The sequence below is a fragment of the Ovis aries genome, chromosome 2, assembly GCF_016772045.2.
Source record: "Ovis aries strain OAR_USU_Benz2616 breed Rambouillet chromosome 2, ARS-UI_Ramb_v3.0, whole genome shotgun sequence".
In the NCBI taxonomy this organism is placed as follows: Eukaryota; Metazoa; Chordata; class Mammalia; order Artiodactyla; family Bovidae; genus Ovis; species Ovis aries.
In genome coordinates, this window is record NC_056055.1 from 89880080 (window position 1) to 89897701 (window position 17622).

Consider the following 17622-nt stretch of genomic DNA (forward strand, 5'->3'; position numbering starts at 1 on the left):
TCCAGCAACACAGGAACACACCCCTGAGCTTCAACATACAGGCAGCTGAAAGTTACTCCAAAACCATAGACATCTCATAACTCATTAGTGGACACTTCATTGCACTCCAGGGAGAAGAAATCCAGCTCCACCCACCAGAACTCCAACACAAGCTACCCTAACCAAGAAACCTTGACAAGCCACTGATACAACTCCACCCACAGTGAGGAAACTCCATAATAAACAGAACTCCACAAATTTCCAGAACAGAAAGGCCACCCCAAACTCAGCAATATAACCAAGATGAAGAGACAGAGGAATACCCAGCAGGTAAAGGAACAGGAGAAATGCCCACCAAACCAAACAAAAGAGGAAGAGATAGGGAATCTACCTGAGAAAGAATTCTGAATAATGATAGTGAAAATGATCCAAAATTTTGAAATCAAAATGGAATCACAGATAAATAGCTTGGAGACAAGGATTGAGAAGATGCAAGAAAGGTTTAACAAGGACCTAGAAGAAATAAAAAAGAATCAATATATAATGAATAATGCAATAAAGGAGATCAAAAACACTCTGGAGGCAACAAATAGTAGAATAATGGAGACAGAAGATAGGATTAGTGAAATAGAAGATAGAATGGTAGAAATAAATGAATCAGAGAGGAAACAAGAAAAACGAACTAAAAGAAATGAGGACAATCTCAGAGACCTCCAGGACAATATGGAACGCTCCAACATTCAAATTAAAGGAGTCCCAGAAGAAGAAGACAAAAAGAAAGACCATGAGAAAATACTTGAGGAGATAATAGCTGAAAACTTCCCTAAAATGGGGAAGGAAATAATCACCCAAGTCCAAGAAACCCAGAGAGTTCCAAACAGGATGAACCCAAGGCGAAACACCCCAAGAGACATATTATTCAAATTAACAAAGACCAAACGCAAAGAACAAATATTAAAAGCAGCAAGGGAAAAATAACAAATAACACACAAGGCGATTCCCATAACGATAACTCCAGATCTTTCAGTAGAAACGCTTCAGGCCAGGAGGGAATGGCAAGACATACTTAAAATGATGAAAGAAAATAACCTACAGCCCAGATTACTGTACCCAGCAAGGATCTCATTCAAATATGAAGGAGAAATCAAAAGCTTTACAGACAAGCAAAAGCTGAGAGAATTCAGCACCACCAAACCAGCTCTCCAACAAATGCTAAAGGATATTCTCTAGACAGGAAACACAAAAAGGGTGTATAAACCCAAACCCAAAACAGTAAAGTAAATGGCAACGGGATCATACTTACCAATAATTACCTTAAACGTAAATGGGTTGAATGCCCCAACCAAAAGGCAAAGACTGGCTGAATGGATACAAAAACAAGACCTCTATATATGCTGCCTACAAGAGACCCACATCAAAACAAGGGACACATACAGACTGAAAGTGAAGGGCTGGAAAAGATATTCCATGCAAATAGAGACCAAAAGCAGGAGTAGCAATACTCATATCTGATAAAATAGACTTTAAAACAAAGGCTGTGAAAAGAGACAAAGAAGGCCACTACATAATGATTAAAGGATCAATCCAAGAAGAAGATACAACAATTATAAATATATAGGCACCCAACATAGGAGTACCGCAATATGTAAGACAAATGCTAACAAGTATGAAAGGGGAAATAAACAATAACACAATAATAGCGGGAGACTTTAATATCCCACTCACATCTATGGACATATCAACTAAACAGAAAATTAACTAAGAAACGCAAACTTTAAATGATACAATAGACCAGTTAGACCTAATTGATATCTACAGGACATTTCACCCCAAAACAATGAATTTCACCTTTTTCTCAAGTGCTCATGGAACCTTCTCCAGTTAGATCACATCCTGGGCCATAAATATAACCTTGATAAATTCAAAAAATCGAAATCATTCCAAGCATCTTTTCTGACCATAATGCATTAAGATTAGATCTCCATTACAGGAGAAAAACTATTAAAAATTCCAACATATGGAGGCTGAACAACATGCTTCTGAATAACCAACAAATCACAGAAGAAATAAAAAAATAAATCAAAATATGCATAGAAACAAATGAAAATGAAAACACAACAACCTAAAACCTGTGGGACACTATAAAAGCAGTGCTAAGACGAAAGTTCATAACAATACAGGCATACCTCAAGAAACAAGAAAAAAGTCAAATAAATAACCTAACTCTACACCTAAAGCAATAGAAAAGGAAGACTTGGAGAACCCCAGAGTTAGTAGAAGGAAAGAAATCTTAAAAAATTAGGGCAGAAATAAATGCAAAAGAAACAAAAGAGATCATAGCAAAAATCAAGAAAGGCAAAGCTGGTTCTTTGAAAGGATAAATAAAACTGACAAACCATTAGCAAGACTCACCAAGAAACAAAGGGAGAAAAATCAAATCAATAAAATTAGAAATGAAAATGGAGAGATCACAACAGACAACACAGAAATACAAAGGATCATAAGAGACTACTATCAGCAATTATATGCCAAGAAAATGGACAACGTGGAAGAAACGGACAAATTCTTAGAAAAGTACAATTTTCCAAAACTGAACCAGGAAGAAATAGAAAATCTTAAGAGACCCATCACAAGCACGGAAATTGAAACTGTAATCAGATCTCTTCCAGCAAACAAAAGCCCAGGTCCAGATGGCTTCACAGCTGAATTCTACCAAAAATTTTGAGAAGAGCTGACACCTATCCTACTCAAACTCTTCCAGAAAATTGCAGAGGAAGGTAAACTTCCAAACTCATTCTATGAGGCCACCATCACCCTAATACCAAAACCTGACAAAGACGTCACAAAAAAAGAAAACTACAGGCCAACATCACAGATGAACATAGATGCAAAAATCCTCAACAAAATTCTAGCAATCAGAATCCAACAACACATTAAAAAGATCATACACCATGACCAAGTGGGCTTTATCCCAGGGATGCAAGGATTCTCAATATCCACAAATAAATCAATGTAATTCACCACATTAGCAAACTGAAAAATAAAAGCCATATGATTATCTCAATAGATGCAGAGAAAGCCTTTGACAAAATTCAACATCCATTTATGATAAAAACTCTCCAGAAAGCAGGAATAGGAGGAACATACCTCAACATAATAAAGGCTATATATGACAAACCCACAGCAAACATTATCCTCAATGGTGAAAAATTGAAAGCATTTCCTCTAAAGTGAGGAACAAGACAAGGGTGCCCACTTTCACCGCTACTATTCAACATAGTTCTGGAAGTTTTGGCCACAGCAGTCAGAGCAGAAAAAGAAATAAAAGGAATCCAAATTGGAAAAGAAGAAGTAAAACTCTCACTGTTTGCAGATGACATGATCCTCTACATAGAAAACCCTAAAGACTCCACCAGAAAATTACTAGAGCTAATCAATGAATATAGTAAAGTTGCAGGATATAAAATCAACACGCAGAAATCCCTTGCATTCCTATACACGAATAATGAGAAAGTAGAAAAGAAATTAAGGAAACAATTCCATTCACCATTGCAACGAACAGAATAAAATATTTAGGAATATATCTACCTAAAGAAACTAAAGACCTATATATAGAAAACTATAAAACACTGATGAAAGAAATCAAAGAGGACACTAATAGATGGAGAAATATACCATGTTCCTGGATCGGAAGAATCAATATAGTGAAAATGAGTATACTACCCAAAGCAATCTACAGATTCAATGCAATCCAAGCTACCAGCGGTATTTTCACAGAGCTAGAACAAATAATTTCACAATTTGTATGGAAATACAAAAAACCTCGAATAGCCAAAGCAATCTTCAGAAAGAAGAATGGAACTGGAGGAATCAACCTGCCTGATTTCAGGCTCTACTACAAAGCCACAGTCATCAAGACAGTATGGTACTGGCACAGAGACAGACATATAGATCAATGGAACAAAACAGAAAGCCCAGAGATAAATCCACACACCGATGGACACCTTATCTTCGACAAAGGAGGCAAGAATATACAATGGATTAAAGACAATCTCTTTAACAAGTGGTGCTGGGAAAACTGGTCAACCACTTGTAAAAGAATGAAACTAGATCACTTTCTAACACCACACACAAAAATAAACTCAAAATGGATTAAAGATATAAATGTAAGACCAGAAACTATAAAACTCCTAGAGGAGAACACAGGCAAAACACTCTCCGACTTAAATCACAGCAGGATCCTCTATGATCCTCCTCCCAGAATACTGGAAATAAAAGCAAAAATAAACAAATGGCATCTAATTAAAATTAAAAGCTTCTGCACAACAAAGGAAACTATAAGCAAGGTGAAAAGACAGCCTTCGGAATGGGAGAAAACAATAGCAAATGAAGCAACTGACAAACAACTAATCTCAAAAATATACAAGCAACTTATGCAGCTCAATTCCAGAAAAATAAACAACCCAATCAAAAAATGGGCCAAAGAACTAAATAGATATTTCCCCAAAGAAGACATACGGATGGCCTACAAACACATGAAAAGATGTTCAACATCATTCATTATCAGAGAAATGCAAATCAAAACCCCAATGAGGTACCACTTCACACCAGTCAGAATGGCAGCGATCCAAAAGTCTACAAGCAATAAATGCTGGAGAGGGTGTGGAGAAAAGGAACCCTCTTACACTGTTGGTGGGAATGCAAACTAGTACAGCCACTATGGAGAACAGTGTGGAGATTCCTTAAAAACTGCAAACAGAACTGCCTTATGACCCAGCAATCCCACTGCTGGGCGTACTCACCGAGGAAACCAGAATTGAAAGAGACACGTGTACCCCAATGTTCATCGCAGCACTGTTTATAATAGCCAGGACATGGAAACAACCTAGATGTCCATCAGCAGATGAATGGATAAGAAAGCTGTGGTACATATACACAATGGAGTATTACTCAGCCATTAAAGAGAATACATTTGAATCAGTTCTGAGATGGATGAAACTGGAGCCGATTATACAGAGTGAAGTAAGGCAGAAAGAAAAACACCAATACAGTATACTAACACATATATATGGAATTTAGAAAGATGGTAATGATAACCCTGTATGCGAGACAGCAAAAGAGGCACAGATGTATAGAACGGACTTTTGGACTCTGAGGGAGAGGGAGAGGGTGGGATGATCTGGGACAATGGCATTGAAACATGGATACTATCATGTAAGAAATGAATTGCCAGTCTATGTTCGATACAGGATACAGGATGCTTGCGGCTGGTGCACCGGTATGATCCAGAGAGATGATATGGGGTGGGAGGTGGGAGGGGGTTCAGGATTGGGAACTCATGTACACTCGTGGCTGATTCATGTCAATGTATGGCAAAACCAATACAGTATTGTAAAGGAAAATAAAGTAAAAATAAAAAATAAAAAAAATTTTTTAAAAAGATCAGTCCTGGGTGTTCGTTGGAAGGAATGATGCTAAAGCTGAAACTCCAATACTTTGGCCACCTCATGTGAAGAGTTGATTCATTGGAAAAGACTCTGATGCTGAGAGGGATTGTGGGCAGGAAGAGAAGGGGATGACAGAGGATGAGATGGCTGGATGGCATCACCGACTTGATGGACATGAGTTTGAGTGAACTCTGGGAGTTGGTGATGGACAGGGATGCCTGGCATGCTACAATTATGGGGTTGCAAAGAGTCAGACACGACTGAGCGACTGAACTGAACTGAACCTTTAAAATTGTGAGTCACTATGTAATTGTGTACCCCTTATATAACAGCATCAACTATATTTCAATCAAAAAAATTTTTAATGAAACCACATTGGGCAGGAAAATATGTATTTCTGATTATCTGACCCTCTCTGTACACCAAGAGTAACCATAGGGATTTCGTATTCATTTATTTAAGTATGACCTGAAGACTCTAAACTTTCATATACATTATAAAAACATCTGCTGAGTTTTGTCATTGCTGCTGCTGCTGCTAAGTCGCTTCAGTCGTGTCCGACTGTTTGCGACCCCATAGACGGCAGCCCACCAGGCTCCCCTGTCCCTGGGATTCTCCAGGCAAGAACACTGGAGTGCGTTGCCATTTCCTTCTCCAATTCATGAAAGTGAAAAGTGAAAGGGAAGTCGCTCAGTGGTGTCCAACTCTTTGTGACCCCATGGACTGCAGCCTAGCAGGCTCCTCCGTCCATGGTATTTTCCAGGCAAGAGTACTGGAGTGGGGTGCCATGAGTTCTGTCATTACTGTTCTTTAAAAAAGCCTACATTTTCTGTCATCTATCTACACAAGGATTTAAAATTTCAACCAGTAGATGGCAGAATAACATCAAAACCCCTGGAAAATGGTTGTTCAAAACAGTTACCAAGAAAATAGAGGAACTATCTATTATTAGCACATTTGTTTAAGGACCACAACATCAACAGTTCTGCAATATGCAATCATCTTTAGTGAATATCTAAGTCTTTTGTAAGCATCACGCCACCATTCAAATATATGCTTAACAGCGAATACTAGCAACAGATATAATGTAACAAAATCAGGGAATATAAACTCCCAAAAATTCATCTTTAAAAGTATTTATGGAAGGTCTGAGGGGGGTCACATTAGAAAGGAAATATCAGTGATAATAGTATCATGCTGAGATTATCATTTGGGGGCTTATTATTACTACTTTGTAAATACATTTAATGTTCAAAAGGTATGAGAAAGCTGGAAGACAATCTTTTACTACTCGTGCCAAATTGCTTTCTAAACTATGCCATTTGATAATCTACTCAGTGATAGAGGAGAGGAATTTCTAATCCAACAGTGGAAAACAAAAAACAGTCTTTTTCAGTATCTGATATGAAAACAATTAAGTTGCCCCCTTCAATAAATTTTGGTATTTGTGATGCAAATATTATTCCCTCATTTTAAAGACTCCCAATTAATGCAGAATAGATAGATATTTCAAGAACAAGACCAAGAATATCTCTTTAACAAAAGAATTCTAAATTCTAATTCGAGTTATCCCTATTAAAATTACCTACAAGGCACAATGCCTTGTATTACATCTAAAATCTGCTGAAAGTATTAACCAATGCTTTAAATTATGAAACAAATAAAATAAAAACAAAATTCCATTCAAAAGAGCAATCTACATACCAAAGACAACTTGAATAAAAGATCACTATAACTGAAGAAAAAGACCCCAGTGTGCCCATATTATAAATAAGATTCTACTACATGATTTTAAAAAGCATAAAAATTCAGTGAGAAAGTAAAGATTATTCAAAAAGTTGTTGTGAAACAACTGCATAACAACTTGGAAACAGAAAACTAGTGAAAAGCTGAAAAGCCATATCCATAACAACAACATCAAATACCAGGGTAATTATATCATCACATGATGAGGAAAATTATGCAAAGAAGGCATTAAAAAATGACTGAGGAAAAACTAATTTCACTACAGTATAAGAAATACCTTGTGTAAGACATATACTCAGAGAAAAAAGATGGGAATAAGATAATATTCTTAATATAAAAGGAATTTTTGAAATTCATCTTCATTTCAACCAGAAAAAAGAAAAGCTATTTCAACAAGAGACAAGCAGTAAATGCTACCTGAGCACATTAAAAATAAGCACTGACAAAGCATTAAAATAAAGGACAAGGAATGTGACATGAGAACTATGGACAAAAACTACAATTTTATCACTAAAAGGTCAAAATGCAAAAAAGACAGACATATTTGACTATTAAATTGAAGATGGCAATCAAAAGGTACAAATAAGTCCCAGGGGTATAATGTTCAGCATGGTGGCTATTAGTAATAGTGTACTGAATATTTCAAAGTTGCTAAGAGCACAGATGTTAAAAGTTCTCATTACAAGAAAAAAGTGTGTAACTTACTCTTGCCTGGCAAATCCCACAGATGGAGGAGCCTGGTAGGCTGCAGTCCATGGGGTCGCTAAGAGTTGGACACAGCTGAGCGACTTCACTTGACTTTTCACTTTCATGCATTGGAGAAGGAAATGGCAACCCACTCCAGTGTTCTTGCCTGGAGAATCCCAGGGATGGGGGAGCCTGGTGGGCTGCCGTCTATGGGGTCGCACAGAGTCGGACACGACTGAAGCGACTTAGCAGCAGCAGCAGCATGTGTGGTAATGGAAGTTAATTAGGCTTGTGATCATTTCATAATATATACTATATAAAACCATCCTCTGCTAGCTGCAGTGTTTCGGGCTTCCCTCATGGCTCAGATGGTAAAGAATCTGCCTGCAATGCAGGAGACCTGGGTTCAATCCCTGGGTCCAGAAGATCCCCTAGAGAAGGAAATGGCTCCAGTGTTCTTGCCTGGAGAATTCCATGGATAGGGCCAAAGTCCAAGGGGTTGTAAAGAGTAGGAAACGGCTAAGAGACTAACACTTTCACTTTCATTGAATCATTATGTTGTATTCCTGAAACTAATATAATAAAATGCCAGTTATAACTGAATTTTAAAAAATTGAACAGCCCTGTCCCCATAAAAATGACACTGAGGAAAAAAGTATTTGTAGCTAATAGAACATTTAAAACAATACAAAGGAATAAATAATTCACATATGAAAAAAATGCACAGGCTCAAAAAACAAAAAATTCACAGTTTTCAATAATTAAATACAAGTACAAACAGTAAATAATCAGAACTGCAAAAATTTCCTTTGAAATAGTCACTAAACACATTCTGGCGAAAACACATATTCACATACTCCTGGAAATATTTTTCAAAAGCATAAAAGAACTTACACTATTTCACTCAGATTTTACTTAGAATTTATCACAGGGCAATAGAGATGGAAAAAGTTTTATGAAAGAGCTTTAAATCTTGCTTAATTTATGATAAAAAATTAGGGTTAGATATTTAAATATAACCCATAAGGAAATGGAAAAAATATGAAGGCATATTCATGGATAAAATATGGTATATTTAACACTTTCAAAGAAAAGAATCTGAAAATCATTAAGACAAAATTAAACTAAAACATGATGTAGTACAAGGCCAATTAGTAACAACTATCCTAACGCTTCTCTGTATATGTTTTATGCTGATCACTTTATATTATCTCCTTATAATTCTAATATAGATACATTTATTAACACCCACCATCCACCCCATGGACAAACTGGAAAATGAACCTTGGAGAGGTTAACTTACCCTAAGTTCTTTCAGTTGAGCTGCGAACAGAATGTTGCTTTGAATTCTCAATAGTATGTTTTGGTAGTTTTGAGTGAAATTTTCTGAAGGTGTATATTTTGTCTTTATAATCAGAACAAGATAATTTTAATTAGAAACCAGAAAAATTGCAACATGATTAAATATGTTTACTTTGCAGGTAAAATACAGAAATACTACTCTAGGCAAATGGGAAAAAATTAAGTATGGATATTAATCTGGTTTATAAATGTAATGTTTTTCTTAATGTACATGCATTTGATAATTAAGGAAGAAACATCCCATATACTACTTTCTAATACATATAGATTTTAGAAAACTTGGAGAAAGCCATAATAATAGCAGTGTGTGTCTCTGGAAGTTGAACTTACTTCATAATCCAGATTTTAGCTTAAGGTTTGGTGTATTTGCAATATATCTGACAAGTGTCTGTAGAGTCTCTGCAATGCAGGCAGGAGACCCTGATTCGATTCCTGGATCGGGGAAATCTGCTGGAGAAGGGATAGGCTACTCACTCCGGTATTCCTGGGCTTACCTGGTGGCTCAGCTGGTAAGGAATCTACCCACAATGCGGGAGACCTGGGTTTGACCCTTGGGTTGGAAAGATTACCTGGAAAAGGGAATGGCTACACATTCCAGTATTCTGGCCTGGAGAAGTCCATGGACTCTACAGTCCATGGGGTTGCAAAGAGTCAGACACAACTGAGAGACTTTCACTTTGTACGCAGGTAAATTCACAATTAACATTTTACCTTTGAATGTGTAATCATTGATAATTTATACCTTCTGTTCATTTTTATTTTCCTGTACTTACCACAGGGCTTCCCTGGTGGCTCAGTGGTAAAGAATCCACCTACCAGTGCAGTACATGCGGATTTGATCCCTGGATTAGGAAGATCCTCTGGAGAAGGAAACGGCCATCCATCCCAGTATTCTTGCCTGGGAAATCCCATGGGTAGAGGAGCCTGGTGGGCTACAGTCCATAGGGTCGCAAAGAATCGAACACAACTCAGCGACTAAACAATAACTTACGTAACAGACAAATTATTTTTATAATCAGAAGACTTAACAAAAGTCAACTTTTGACCCTATCAGAAAAACTAAAACAAGAAATTAAAATTTAACAAAATGTTTTATATTGTTACAGTTTTTATCCTCTTTTAAATATTTTTCTACAGTCTAAATTTTCTGTAAAAAAAAAAAACAAAAAACCCAAAACTATCAGCTTGTTAAAACAGGTATCATCCCAATCATTTCAGTCATCTAAAATTTCCATATCTGTAAGGAAGGAATGCCAGATTTAATATATTTAATTAGCAAAGCACCAGTGAGTTGTTTTATGATTATCAAGAGACTTGTAAACTGCAGAAAATTATAAAGTAAAAGGATGAGAGGTGGGATGTGTGAGGCTGGAGGTAGGGGGTATAGGTGGAGCAGTTAACTTACCTGGATAAATAATATTTAATTACAAAACAACAGGGTCAAATGTAATAGAAGGCAGAAACCTTTTCTCAACAAGGAAAAGAAAAAAGCTTATGCAGAACAGTACCATTTCAGCATGTCAGAATTAGCGTCAAAAATGACATAAAAAATAAAGGAAACTTGGCAAATTTATACCCAAAAGGTCAAAATGCAAAAGATGGACAAATTTGATCTCAAAAATTAACTGAATGTCCTGTCTTGTAAACTTCTAACAGACTGAGAAAAAAGTCAATGCAAGCAAATGCCAGTTAAATTATATTTATTATATAAAGATGCTATAACTTGATATGAAAAAGAAAGCAACTCCAATAGGTATTACAAGAGCAAAGGATATTAACATTTGGTTAAAGAGGAACACAGCTACTGAAAAAATGCAAATATTTAACCTAGTTAATAATTAAGGAAATAACTGAGATGTTCTTTCTTGCTTATTTGATGCATGAAGTTATTACAATTTCTACTTTTTCTATTTTCTAAATGTACTCACGTGTGCTATATTTAGTAATAAAAAATTGAGTCATTTAAAAAAATAGGAAGTATGAAATTTTCTGCCAATGCAGAAATCATTAAAATGAAAAGGGCAGTGAGGCTCAGATCCCTTGAAGCCAATTCCTTTCGTTTTGGTTCCTGAGATTGTCAATAACAAGGTTGTTTCTGATTTACACTATGACAATCTCCCAAGTACAGGGATATAAATATTAATATACATGTAAATGTATGTATATAAATTTTTTCTTCAGGCAGGCAATTATTCCAGGGAAGTACCTCTTCAGATTCTTCAGAATCACTCACTTCAGAGGACACATATGATTCCATTTGCTGATAAGGTCCCATTAAGGTCTCCCCTTGTGGTTCTCAACCGGTAGGGACACCTCTGGTATTGAAGAGGCTGAAGATATATTTTAGTACTGCCTGCAAGACAACAGTGTCCTAGGCTTTCTATAGCTGGCTTCTTAGGGAATCTGAAGTTGGTCCTGTCCTTCAGACATAGCCAAAAGGACATTTTCTGATGTGATGCCGAAAGTACATCTTCCACTTGCTCAGATCACAGCCTCAAGACGGATCACACAAAGCTGGAGCAGCACCACAGCAACCACCTCAAATCAAATAGTTATGTCAGAATGACTAAGTTGAGAGACCGAACTTAAAAACCTACAGCTTTGTTGAGCATGCTTTTGTCTTTTTCTTAAGTTTTACTGAACACAAATGTGGAAAGTAGCAGAGCCTAAATTTACTGAGCAAAAACAATTCTCTGAGACTTGAACTCTGTTAAATAATCTGTATAAAGGCAACTCTACAGAAAACAATATACAAGCAGGAAAAGTTAAGTTTCATCTATAGTAATGATTCAGTCAAATGACCTATTTGGTTATTAATAATTTAATGTTCAAGTCCTTATCTACATCACTGCAGTAAGACTACATAGACATTTATTCTCTAGTAGTGAATTCCCATTTGAATAGAAATAGCTGCTATGTAGAAGAGTTTAAATTTACAATTTACTATAGCTGAAGTGCCAATCAATTTAAAAATTATATATGTATATGCATGTATATACATATGTATGTGTGTGGTAATGTATTTTCTCTCTTCCTCTCCCCAGAAAGAGATATGAAACGCTGACTTGGGGTTATACTAGTTTTTGAGTTAATATTCCTCCAGTCTGCTGAAGAATTGTCACATATTCTGAATGTACCCACACAATTTGGTGAGTCAGCAGCTATGTCACAAACCATGAAAAAAGGGAAGCAGCTAATAAGGCTTGACGACCTTTTTTGTTTATTATTTTAGGTTATAGTAGGCATCCTCCCTTTGATGTCTTGTAGTCAAAGATGAAAACTTTCAACTTTGAAGCATAATGAACATAATTATACATTTACTTCAATCACCTACACTCTGCCTTACACAACACCACAAAAAGATATCTAACAATTTTTCTGCTTTTTACATTTGTTAAAATAGCTATGTTGAACACATACATTTGCAGAATACAGTTGTTAACCATTTGATAAACATACTAAGCCAAACAATACAAATAACATCAATTACCTTTTTAATCTAATAACTGTACCAATCATTGTAAGAAGATACAACTGAAGGGGAATTACGGGATCATCCTTGATGCACTGCAAAGGTTTTACACCTTGGTCCTAAGAATGATCTGAAGGTGCTGAAAGAGGTGATTCTCTGGAAGGTGACCCAGGATTTTCTTCAGGTGGAAAAACTGTGAGAGTACAAGCTCGAATGCCACCAAGTGACTCTGGAAGGTCAAAAACTTTATGCCACTCATCCTTTTCTGGGTCATATTTCTGGACAATTTCTACCATACAACGATTATTCCAAGAATATCCACCTACGACATAGATTTTATTTTCAAAGACAGCAACTCCAACATCACTTTGACCTCTTAACATGGCAGCAATTGGTGTCCACTGGTCAAGAGTTGGCGAATAGTATTCACAGCTTAGAACATCATCATAATCACTTGTTCCTCTGAAGTGATTGCCACCAATGACATAGAGCTTGTCTCCAACTGTACACATGCAATGCAGACCTCTGACTGTTGTCATTGGAGCCTTCTGTGTCCATTTGTCTGTATCAGGGTCAAAACACATGAGCTCATTTTGGAAAGTGTCATGAGTAATTCCTCCTGAAATATACATTAAGCCTCCATACACTGTTCCAGCATGGCCATAGTGGGGTTCACTCATTTTCGCAACATAGCTCCACTCATTCATTCTTGGATTGTAACATTCTACAGTGGCCAGCTCACCAGCTGCACTTCGCCCACCAACAGCATACAAATGTCCTTTGAGGGCGCTCAAGTGGAAAAATGTGCGCTTTTCATTTAATGATGCAACCTGCATCCATTTATTATATCGAGGATCAAATCTGAAAACTGTATCAACAGCAGTTTTTCCTTTTGTATCATAATTACTTTGACCACCAACTACATAAAGAAAGTTTCCAATGACAGCAATGCCATGCTGGTAACGAGGAGCATCCATGGGGGCTAAAGATCTCCACTCTTGAGCCCTCTCATCATACATCCGTAATTCTTTACTGACAACCAGCTGCTGCCTCAAAACTCCTCCTAATGTAACCAAGTGTGTCGAATCAGATCGAATGGCGGTTCTATCTGACTGCATCACTGGCTGCATATATGGCATCATTTGGTAATTGCTAGCTTCCAAAAGCAAATTCACACACGTATTGTCTGTTCTCATAAAATCTACTGTCTGCACATAATTGATGAGATCCTGTGGTGTCATCAGTGGAAATCGAATATTCTTCATTAATTTTGCAGCATAATCCATCCGAGGATCTTCCAACCTTAGCCAGCGACAGGCAGCCTTAAAGAGCTCAAGTTCAGTACAGTGCTTAAGGCTATTGCTAGAAAGCACAAAGGCAAGCCGTTCAAAAGGGAGTTTTAGAAACTCTCCAGTACTCAGTAAGGCAGGAAAATTCTTCAGAATGAAATTATTGACATATTTATCTACTTCTATAAGATTGTAGGTGTTAGCAATTCGTCCAACTTCAACACAGTTATCTAAAGAGACTCCTGAAATAAGAAACACTTTACAGAAGTCTAAAACAGGCAAGATTTGCAAAAAGCTGGCAGCTTCAAGAGTGTCCTGAAGATTGTCCATATTAAGAGAAAGCTTTGCAGTATAAATAAAATCAATAATTTTCTTCAGACCAACTTTGTTCACTCCGTGAAGCTTAATGCACATTAAATCCTGTTCTTTCATTCCACCTGTGAACATAGCCTTGAAGTAATCACTAGCGGACGCCATCATAGCTCTATGAACAGGGAAGATTTCATCTCCATCACCTGGCACCAGAGTCACATCACAAAGCAATCCTTCTATTCTAAGTTGATCAAAACCTTGCAGTACCACCGAACTGTGAGTATTGCTGGTAAAAAAACGTGTGGTTCCTGCCTTGCAAGGCTGTAAATGGGCGGAGACGCCCATTTCACCGTTACCAAGAGACACTTTCATGTGAACGCCTTCCTCTTGCACAAAGATGTATGCCGGACAAAGAGGTTACGACCGGAAAGCTTTAAAGGAAACGAGGATGTCCCAAGAGCAAGAGAGCTCGCTTTCCTTATCAAGGGCAAACTGTCACTGCAGCACGCCTCAGAACACAATAGTCCCACATTGAAAATTGTTCTGCAGCTGGCCCACAGAGGGCTGTGGACCTCAAATCTGACTACTATGTAGATGATTCATCACCTGAGGCAGTTAAGTGACCCGGTTCACCTGGTCCGGCCTGCGCTGCTCTTCCCGCAGTTCTGCTCCGGGCTAAGGGGGAGGTGCCGCCACGTCCTGCGGCCCGGCGTCTCGCTCGACGGCGAGGGCCGGCACCTCAGAGAGCGGCCCGCCGCGCCCTCCGCCGCCCTTTGAGCGTCGCCGCGGCTACCGGCCCGTCCTGGAGCAAGGACCTGGAACACGAGCCTGGGCCTGGAACACGGGCCGAGCTCCCAACGCCGAGCCGGTCCTTCCGGAAAGGCCTCGTCCCAGGATCCCCCGGGCTAGGAGCGGCCGTGGCAGCTACTGCGGCTGCGCAGCCGCCCGACCTAGCCAGTAGGCGGGCTTGTGTGGGGGATGGGAGGATGTGGGCCGTGCCTCGAGCAGGCGGGGTTTGGGTCGCGCAGAGCTGTGCTGGGTGGGCCAGCGGGGTGTCTTCGGGATACTTTGTATGTGGTATTATTAAATAGGAATGGGTGCCCGGATATTATTTTTAATATAACTCTTTCACTGCAGCTGAGCTGTTCCTCTAAATGAATACTTCGAGATTTACATTTCTTGGCTTCTGCCTTTTGGATAACAATGAAATGCAGCTTTTCTGGAAGCTGAAACCTGGCAGAAGGCTTCCTTAGGGGAAAGATGCTTTTAGTTTTCCTCTATAAAAAACAAACTTTATTAATTCTTATCCCACACTGGGAATGTTCTGGCAGGTCAGTGGTTAGGACTCGGCACTTTCACTGCTGTGGCCAGGGTTCAAACCCTGGCTGCAGACCAAGATCCCTCAAACTCCTCAACCAAAAAAAAAACCAACAAAAAACCTATCCCACACAATTTAATAGACAGTTCAAGTATAACTCTGGGTACATATTTTCAGATTTTAATCATTTAAAACAGGTTATTTGCCTCTCTTAAAATACCAAATTATGACCATGCTATGTAAATAATATAGGCTGAATTTTTGCCATGCAGCAGAATTCCATCAGTAAATTTTTCGTGCTTTTGTTTTCCACTCACAAGTTTTTAAATGGATAGACAATTGTCATTTGTTCCTGAATATATACTTCGTTGTTCTCCAATGTTACAGACTCCGAGCACAAAACTTCCCATTTTGGGATAAATCCTAATGTTAGAATGCTGCTTGAAGACATACAAAGTTTTTTGCAAAATATTGTCACCAGAGATGTTTTGAAAAACTACATATTGGCACTTTTCATTGGCACTTGCCATCTACCTCTACAAGGATTGAATAAATCTCTCCTGCTGTTGTAGCTGCTGACCTTCAACACCACCTGATGGGTGTTCAGAGTGGAGATCAGAAAGGAGGCACTCTTGTGCTCTGGAAAAACTGGCAGAACAGGTCTTCAGATAGATATTTTCAGGAGCTGATTTTAGGAGCACAATTTTTGCATCTCCTCATATCTAGAAAAGCACTAAATTCCTTCATGGTGATATCTGCTCCCTCGTGACTAGCAAAACCTTCTGCAAAAAAACATGCTTGATTGCATATACCCCTCTCTTCACTAAAATCACATATATACCAACCACCCCTCTACCTCTTTGGAGCAGCTTCCCAGAGTATGTGAAATGCTATCTCCAGGGCAATAGTCTCATTTTGCCCCCAATAAAACTTAACTCACAACTCTTTTTAAGTACTTTTTTAAAGTCAACACTTTGAGTGTATATTTATCCCACTACTGATCTTTCCCTTAATGGTTATTTTAAAACTTACATTTTAAAAAATTCAAATATAGTTGATTAACTTATATTTTAAAAATTACTAGTCAATTTAAATTTGGATATATGAATAAATGTATACTTTGACAACTGCTTCCAACACTTTCCACATTTTGAAGTTACTACTGTCTTATACATCCTTCCAGTTTCTTTATGTATCAGCTAACTGATGAAAATATGAAGATAACATACTATACTCACTGTTCTGCACCTATCTTTTTTAACCTGGAGATCTTAGTCATTTATAGAGAACTTCTTTATCTTTTTAAATAGCTGTATTGTTTCCTACTGAATGGATGGGTCCTACATTATTTGATTAGTCCCTAAAGATGGACATTCAGCTGGTTCCAATGGTCTTCTGTTGTTTCCTGCAGATGGCAGCAAGGTCCAAAAGGGTCACTGCTATGTTCCATCAGAAGCTTCAGCAAGTCTTCAAACTGTTCAGCAGAAGAGGTTGGTTGGAATGAGACCAGCATGGAGGAATTCTTCACTGGGTTTCATCAGCATGGACAAGTCCTGGAGGCCTGCTTGAAGCTGGAGACAGAAGAATTCCCCTGAACTGTGAAAATTCCAGAATGGTTGTGAAAAAGCACTTCCAAGCAAACAGTTTCTCTCTGGAAAAGAAAGAACAGAGCTGCAATACCTGGGAAGTTGTCAGAGCAAGAAATCATGAAATCCTTCTCTTTATTATCAAGCTTGCAAGAGAGTCTAAGAGCTGAGGAATTAGAGGTATGCTCTTAAACAATTACTGTGGATGGATACAATTCATCATACTCCCACATATTAGTAATTTCAAAAGCCTCTTTCTTTCTGCCTTCATCATAAAATAAATGGGTTAAATTTGTCAAAATATTTATTGGTAGTATTAAACAACTATAAGTAAAAGCATTTAGTTCATAGCAGGCACCAGACAATTGCAGATAATCTTACTAATGTACTTATATACTTAAATATTTTACTATATCTCTTATAT

The 17622-nt window shown here is 37.8% G+C and overlaps 1 protein-coding gene and 1 long non-coding RNA gene across 4 annotated transcripts in view; both read right to left on the reverse strand.

Moving 5' to 3' along the window:
* KLHL9 (kelch like family member 9) overlaps positions 1-15196 on the reverse strand; it is a 34957-nt gene extending 19761 nt beyond the window's left edge. For 2 of the 3 annotated variants that reach the window (XM_060410996.1, XM_060410995.1), the window contains exons 1-2: positions 12712-15196; positions 7878-10153 (exon numbers count right to left, since the gene is read on the reverse strand). In XM_060410996.1, coding sequence (XP_060266979.1) covers positions 12813-14666 — 1854 coding nt within the window. In that variant the 5' untranslated portion in view covers positions 14667-15196 and the 3' untranslated portion in view covers positions 7878-10153; positions 12712-12812. The remainder of the gene's footprint in view (positions 1-7877; positions 10154-12711) is intronic. The other variant, XM_060410997.1, reaches the window with a different exon arrangement.
* Positions 15197-15730: 534 nt separating this feature from the next.
* Positions 15731-17622, reverse strand: part of LOC105608311 (uncharacterized) — a 29607-nt gene continuing 27715 nt past the window's right edge. Inside the window, exon 3 of the long non-coding RNA XR_001434053.4 lies at positions 15731-17263. This is a non-coding gene — a long non-coding RNA (uncharacterized LOC105608311). The remainder of the gene's footprint in view (positions 17264-17622) is intronic.